Source organism: Triplophysa rosa, linkage group LG8 (assembly GCF_024868665.1).
Source record: "Triplophysa rosa linkage group LG8, Trosa_1v2, whole genome shotgun sequence".
Lineage (NCBI taxonomy): Eukaryota > Metazoa > Chordata > Actinopteri > Cypriniformes > Nemacheilidae > Triplophysa > Triplophysa rosa.
Genome location: NC_079897.1, coordinates 10,077,682 through 10,084,979, shown reverse-complemented (window position 1 = coordinate 10,084,979; position 7,298 = coordinate 10,077,682). Strand labels below are relative to the sequence as shown.

Genomic DNA, 7,298 nt, shown 5'->3' with positions numbered 1-7,298 from the left:
TAAACATATGACATGAGGTGCAAGTAACAATAATAGGAATAGAAGCCATAACTCACCGGATTTGAAGTGCAATTCCAACTTACCAAGGTTGCTCGATGGATCGTAGTATACTCGCTTAAAAAGAGAAACAGTTAGCACACAAGACAAACCAGAGGCAAGATGATATTCCACAGTGTGAACAGAAAGCAAGCTAACACGCTATTGCTATGCTAACGGCGTTAAGTTAACTATCACTTTTGGTTTAGACTCTTCCAAGTAAATAACAGGAACAGGGTTATTGAGATATCAGGATAAGTTAGCAACGACAATAATAATTAACGATAATAAAATACACTAATATTAGAGCGAAGTGGTAAGCGCACTGATACAAACAAGCCACCGGCAGCGATGCAGGAAACAGGAAAGCAGTCAGAAGGCTCTTTAGATCCGTGCCAAAACACCGGCATGCATTCTTGCGCTGATCACCGGTGAAGTGATCTAGTATCTCCACTAGACTCCTCCCTGCGGTAGGAAGTGGTCTCTGTAGCGCATCCCCCACATCCCCCAGGCGGCTTCTCGCTGTTAGAGAAACAAGGCCGCCGCCTGTGAGGCCGAAGGCAGGGGCCTTCCCACCTTTCAAGAAAGCTCTGGGACCCCCTACCTGCCCACTGGTAGGTTACAATTTCGCGGTAGCGCTCACGGCTGACACGCCCAGGCCAGTCACCGTCGCTTCGCTAGAGATTGTGACAGGGCACAGTGTTATGGCGTTTTCCATAGGAACCCCATCTGTCGGTTCGACACAACGTCGAGAGATCGACAGAAAGGGAACGTCTCGGTTACGGATGTAACCTCGGTTCCCTGATGGAGGGAACGAGATGTTGTGTCCTCCTTGCCACAACACGTGCTGTCCACTGCAGCAGTCGTGAGAGGTCTCAGGCTCCTCAGAACTAAGGTGAATGAATGAGGCACGCCGTCTCCCTTTTATACCCGGACTCTTGACGGAGTCCGGCATGCAAATTTCATTCGCCAATTTTCATTGGCCTTTTCTAAGAAGTCGGAAGCGATTGCTTCTCAGGGACGAACCCCATCTGTCGGTTCGACACAACGTCTCGTTCCCTCCATCAGGGAACCGAGGTTATATCCGTAACCGAGACGTTTCCCAACACTCAAACCATCCACCAAAACATGGAAGTTTGAAATGGCTGCAACATAAACCCTTATGGTATTAACAGATTTCCCTGCATCCAACAACGATTGAAGAAAAAGAAGGACTGAACTTGTGTCACAATTAACAGGGTCTGTTTGCTGAACTTGACACCATTCTGAAAATATTCGCCACTTGCTAGAATAGTTATTCCATGTGGAGGATGCTTTAGAATTATTTAAAGTCCTCAGTACAGCTTCATCTACATTCTTAGAGAGGGGCTGAGCAATGGCCAAACCCACAGCTGCAGAATCTCTGGCCTTGCGTGCCAAAATATGACCTCCTACTCAGCTACAACAGGTCGGCTCTCCTCGGTAATGGCGACGGATGGCCCTGAACCAGTCGTACAAGTGTCGGGAACCAATGCTTCTTTGGCCATCTTGGGGCTACAAGCAAGACCTTGTGATGGCCCAACGCTATCCTCTTGAGTACTAGGGGAATCAGGGGCAACGGAGGGAAAGCGTACAATGAACGTGTTGAATTACAGTCTCTGTGTCTTTTACGACCTGACAGCGAGAAGGGGCACAAATCAACCAGTCATCCAGGTATGACAGTATCTTCATACCTGCACACCGAAGCGGGCAGAGAGCCGCTGACACTACTCTGGTAAAGACTCTCGGAGACAGTGAGAGGCCGAATGGGAGCACCTGGAACTGATAGGCTTGGTCCCGAAAGGCAAAGCGAAGAAACGGGCAATGCTCCTGACAAATGGGTATATGGAAATATACGTTCTTTAAGTCTGTGGAAGTGAACCATTCCCCTGTCTCTATGGATTCCAAAATTTGTGTTGTTGTCAACATTTTGAAAGGCAACACCTTTATGAACCGGTTTAGCTGCCGTAGGTCCAGAATAGGTCGTAGCCCACAGCCTTTCTTTGGCACCAGGAAATATTTTGAATAGAACCCACTGAGCTGTTCGCTGGTACCTATTCATATAATCGCCCCTTTTTGCAACAATATTGAAATTTCTTTTGCTGAAACCTGTGCCTGAACAGGGTCCCCGACTATGGTCATATGGATCCCTGAAAATATTGGAGATCTGTATCCTGTATCCGGTCCTGATGGTATCTAGAACCCAAGGATCTGATGTAACCTTCTCCCAACTGTTCAGGTGAAGTTGAGAGCATGCTCTGACGACTCCGACACCACTATGTATGGCCTCCACAGGGTTTAGGACCCCTGGGAAAGTGCCCTTTGGGAAAGCTCCCCCTAAGCAGCTGAGGCTGACCAGTTTGAATGGCTTGGTAGGGTGGTCTGTGGCTCTTATCAAAATTTTGGTAACCCCTAGACCAGTGGTCACCAACCCTGCTCCTGGAGATCGACCGTCCTGAAGATTTCAGCTCCAACCCCAATCAAACACACCTGAACTATCTAATCAAGGTGTTTAGGTTTGCTTGATAATTACAGACAGGTGTGCTGAAGCAGGGTTGGAGCTGCAGTCTGCAGGACGGTCGATCTCCAGGAGCAGGGTTGGTGACCACTGCCCTAGACCGTCTACTATCGTTCCCCCAAAAACCTAACCGGGGAGGATATGAAGGTTGGAAAGACTGAGACCCCCTACACCCATATCTGGTGGGGCCAGAACAGAGGTGGGTAGAGTAGCCAAAATCTTTACTCAAGTAAAAGTACAAGTAACTAGAGAAATTGTTACTCAAGTAATAGTAAAAGTCACTATTCTAAAAATTACTTGAGTAAAAGTAAAAAAGTATGCAATGAAAAAACTACTCAAGTAGCTAGTTACTTAGTTATTTTGTATCTGATTATATAGGCCTACTACATAAAATTAATGTTAATGCCAATATTTTAATATTACATTTTAATCCATATTTTTAATTATCATGAGCAGATATCTTTGCAATATACATACAGCGACTAAAGATTAAACAAACACAGAAGAGACAAGCATTTCTGTAAATTTCATCTAGTCGTGATGTCAATGTAGTTTACACAACTTATTTAGAATAATAGACCATGTCAAACTAAAGCATTAACTAAACTCAGAGCATTTCCTAAGATGATCTAGAACATCTGCAGTGCTCTCTTAAATGAAATACACATTTTTGAACAAAGCTCATGTTTTCTCGTGTTGTGTCACGTGTGTGTTGTGAAACGCTCTTACTTGTAAACAAACAGTAAACAGTGAACCACACGCCCATCAACAAGTTTTCTTCCTTCTGTTCTTCAAATGTATATTTCTGCAAGCCCACGTCTCTGTGTCTGACAGGTAACGCGCATGTTGCTGTGTCTGACGAACAGGTCGCGCGGGTGCGCGCATATGGCGGGCATTTATCATTGCTGGCAAACAATATGACACATTTGCAGTTTTGATTGTATAGATATAGATTAATATCCACTTCATCCAACGCTCTTTGTGTTCTGCGTGTTCTTAAGTTTCGCGCTACGAGGAGTGAGTAATCCTGCTTCAGATGATTCAGATCGTGCTGCGAACTGAACAAATCATTTGAACTGATTCATTAGCCTATTCAAATGGTTTTGCCCATTGTTCAATTAATGCTTTCAAAAGAATCGACTCAAAAGAATCGATCACTCGGGAATGCCCGTAAAAAGAGACGACAACCTTGAAATAAACAACGCATTTTATAATGGATATTTTAAAATGAAGGAACGAAGGAACGTCACGCAATGTAAGTTATGTAACGAAGTAAAAGTACAGATTTTCTATTAGAAATTTACTCAAGTAAGAGTAAAAGTACACACTTTTAATTTTACTTAAAAAGTACATATTTTCCTAAATGTTACTCAAGTAAATGTAACGAAGTAAATGTAGCGCGTTACTACCCACCTCTGGGCCAGAATGACTAAATGTCTGTTGAACAGACTCCCTAATACGTCTAGCCTGATCAGCGGTATCTAATAAAGACTGTGAATCAGGATGGAATACCCTGCCAGGAACCACTGGCATATTAGTCAGATCCTTCCTAATAGTCTCGGGCAAAGATGTCTGGGCCAGCCAGATCTGCCTTCGGCCTAAGACTGCTGAGGACATGGCCGCGCCAATATCTCGGGTAAGTTGCGAGTGTGTGACGAGTGCTGTGTCAACTAGATTCATAGCATCACAATCTTCTGGATTAACTACCTTTCTTAAGGCAGCCAGAAGTATTGCTAACACATTCCCAGCTCGGGCTGCTCGAGTAGCTGCATTGTATGCCTGAACATTAGGCGATCTGTCTTCTGACATTCCTTTCCGGGACACCGAGGGTTATCTGTGACCCGATCAGGTCCCAAAGTAGTTAGGGATGCGATCTCTTGCTCTACTGAAGGCATGTTCTCCATACCAGGCTCAGGGGCATAACTTAATTTAACCAACGGTCTACAACCAGCATTAAACTGGTGTGCAGCCTTCGGATTATTCCAAGCTTTCCTCAACATTTGCGAATAATCTTCAGCTACCGGAATAGATACGGGAGGCTGAGCACGAGAAATACTTGTCCATAGACCTTGTTGAGGGATAGGGGCTGTACTTTCTACCTGTGTATCAAGCCCTAAAATTCTTGCTGCGCTAAGAATACGAGAAAGAATATCACAGCTCGGGCTTCCTCCTTCAGAAGCACCTGGTTTAGATTCCTCCTCTTCATCCTCTTCATTCATTCCCTCACTGCCCCAAAGTGAATTATTAGCATGTAGAGCGACAACATCTGTGAGATCATGCACCTCTGTCTGATGTGGAACTGACTTATCATCAGATGAGGTTGTAACCGGAGGTGTAAAAGGCTTTGTGCTCACCGCAGGGGCACTTGCTTCAAGCTTACTAGCTAGATCGCATAGCGTAGTCAAAATCTGTAGCTGAGTGTCATCGTTAGAATCCTGGACTATATAGCTATATATATAGTTATATAGCGGCCAACCTCTAAGGTCAGTCACATGACATTGTTGCTATTAGGTCTTGAGGATAAGCGGAGGAATGGCGTCATTCAGGTTAGGATCGTGGTGACGGTCTGAGTGAGGTCAAAATAGTTCTACTGGATATGCATTGTTGTAACACAGAGAATATTAGACCATGAACGACATGTAGCAGTTCATTCAGTCTCATTTTGACTCAATTGACTCGTTCGTTCAGTGAAGGGCGTGTTCATTCAGTACCTATATTCAACAAATGAAATGCTCTGACAGAGCTCACACTCAAGCGCTATTGGCTCTAGTGATGGGAAGTTCAGATCATTTTACTGACTCGGACCTTTGAGTCTCGTTCAGAAAAATGAACAAATCTTTTTTCGAGTCATATCGTTCATTTCGTTCATTTTAGCAAAATATAATTAAAATGTTACATGTTACTTTCCTAACACATCTACTACTTATGCAAACGTTGATCACATTACAAACAATACAAAACTATAATGCTATAAGAAACAGAAAAGATTAATTCATTGTTTACCTGGGTCTTTAGTCTATGATTAGCTCACCACACCTCTTATCTGACAAGTCCTCGGGTTGGACTCGTTCGTTCACGACGTGACAGCTTCGTAAGCTAAACCAATGCAGGCTGAGCCAGTAAGAGAATTGATTAGTTCACCTCTCGAGTCTTCGGGTTCGAGTCGTTCGTTCATCAAGTGACAGCCCCCTACGCTTTACCAATGCCGTCTGAGCCGGAAAGAGAATTGATTAGTTCACCTCTCGAGTCTTCGGGTTCGAGTCGTTCGTTCTTTTGTCACAGGACCCATAGAATATTGCGCAATGCACATGCGCGACTGGACGAATCACTCCCCGAGACGACTCGTTCTTCCCGAGTCACATTAAAGATTCGTTCAAAATGCACGAAAAGTGAAATATAGCTTCAATTTTGGTTCCAGTCAATAATACCTCATTGCACTATTTCTATGGATCACGTCACCTGTTTTGCATTTTGGATGTGAGTGCTGCAAAATAGGCCCTATATATAAAAATGTGTTATTTCTCATGGTTTGTATGTGCTTATAATGTACAGGCATCGTCTCTCATTAAGAAATGTAAGTGTAAGCTGATGCCCTTTGCTATCTTTGTAGCTTTATGTGCGTGTGGGTTGGTTGAGGAGTTCAGGGTAATTGACAGAAACCCTGCTGGGAAAGTAAAATGAGCAACACAGTGCAAATGTCAGTGAGATCATACTACTGTCACTACCTCATGTGTAATGACGGTGCCTCTACTTTAGATACTAATTGCAACGAAAGTAAAAAAGGCAACTATATTTGAACAGAAAAGAACAACTAATTTATGAATTTATGATTTAGCTCACTCATAAATAACAATTTCGGTCATTTAGTGACCCTCATTTCATTCAAAACCTGCATATGACTCTTTCTACAATGAAACACAAAAGAAGATATTTTGAGAAATGTTTCAGTGGTTTTGTGTTCATGTACATTGGATGTCAATGGGGGGGCGATGTTGTTTGCTTCCCAATGTTCTTTAAAATATCTTCTTACATAAAGTCATACATTCAATATAAATACATACAAATATTAAACATACAATTGATATAATAATGACATTTAGTTTATTTAATAAAAATACTAACTACTAACAATCTCTCTCTCTCTCTCTCTCTCTGTCTTCCTGTCCCGTTTAGGATGTGCCTTTTTAACATATTGTGCACGGGAGTCCGCCCTTAAAGCACAAAGTGCTCTTCATGAACAGAAAACCCTGCCTGGGGTAAGTCCTTTCTGTGTTTGTCGAGGGCACGGCGAGGTCCTTTAACCTTTCATGACCAGCCATCTCTCTGTCCTTTACACACAGCAAGATTTGGCTCAGATTATGTGGTGTGTGCCATTTGGATCACTCTGGCGAGCTGCAGATTGCCCTGGAGATTATTCGGATTATTCACACAAAAACCTTTTCAAGCTGCAAGCACTCTTAAATATTGTATTTAAACATAGTCTGCATGCCCAGATGTGTTTAGCCCTGGAGCGGATGTTTGTCACAGACAAGGATTGCACAGGCATAGGAGTGAGATGGAGAGTTGGTGAGGTGTAAATATAGTAATGAATCCTTTTACCAGCGTGACACCAGACTGACCTTTCGGTGAAGATCACTATTTCAATCTTCTCTCGATCTGTATCTCTGCATTCTTCTGCTCTCTCTCTCTCTCTCTCTCTCTCTCTCTCTCTCTCTCTCTCTCTCTC

At 43.3% G+C, this 7,298-nt stretch overlaps 1 protein-coding gene across 4 annotated transcripts in view; it reads left to right on the top strand.

Annotated features, from left to right (window-relative positions):
- celf3b (cugbp, Elav-like family member 3b) overlaps window positions 1–7,298 on the top strand; it is a 56,316-nt gene that overhangs the window by 11,624 nt on the left and 37,394 nt on the right. For all 4 annotated transcript variants that reach the window (XR_008963440.1, XM_057341016.1, XM_057341017.1 and 1 more), the window contains exon 3: window positions 6,746–6,828. Coding sequence is in view for 3 of the 4 variants with exons in the window: in XM_057341016.1 (XP_057196999.1) it covers window positions 6,746–6,828 (83 nt within the window). In the remaining variant the exon portion in view is untranslated. The remainder of the gene's footprint in view (window positions 1–6,745; window positions 6,829–7,298) is intronic.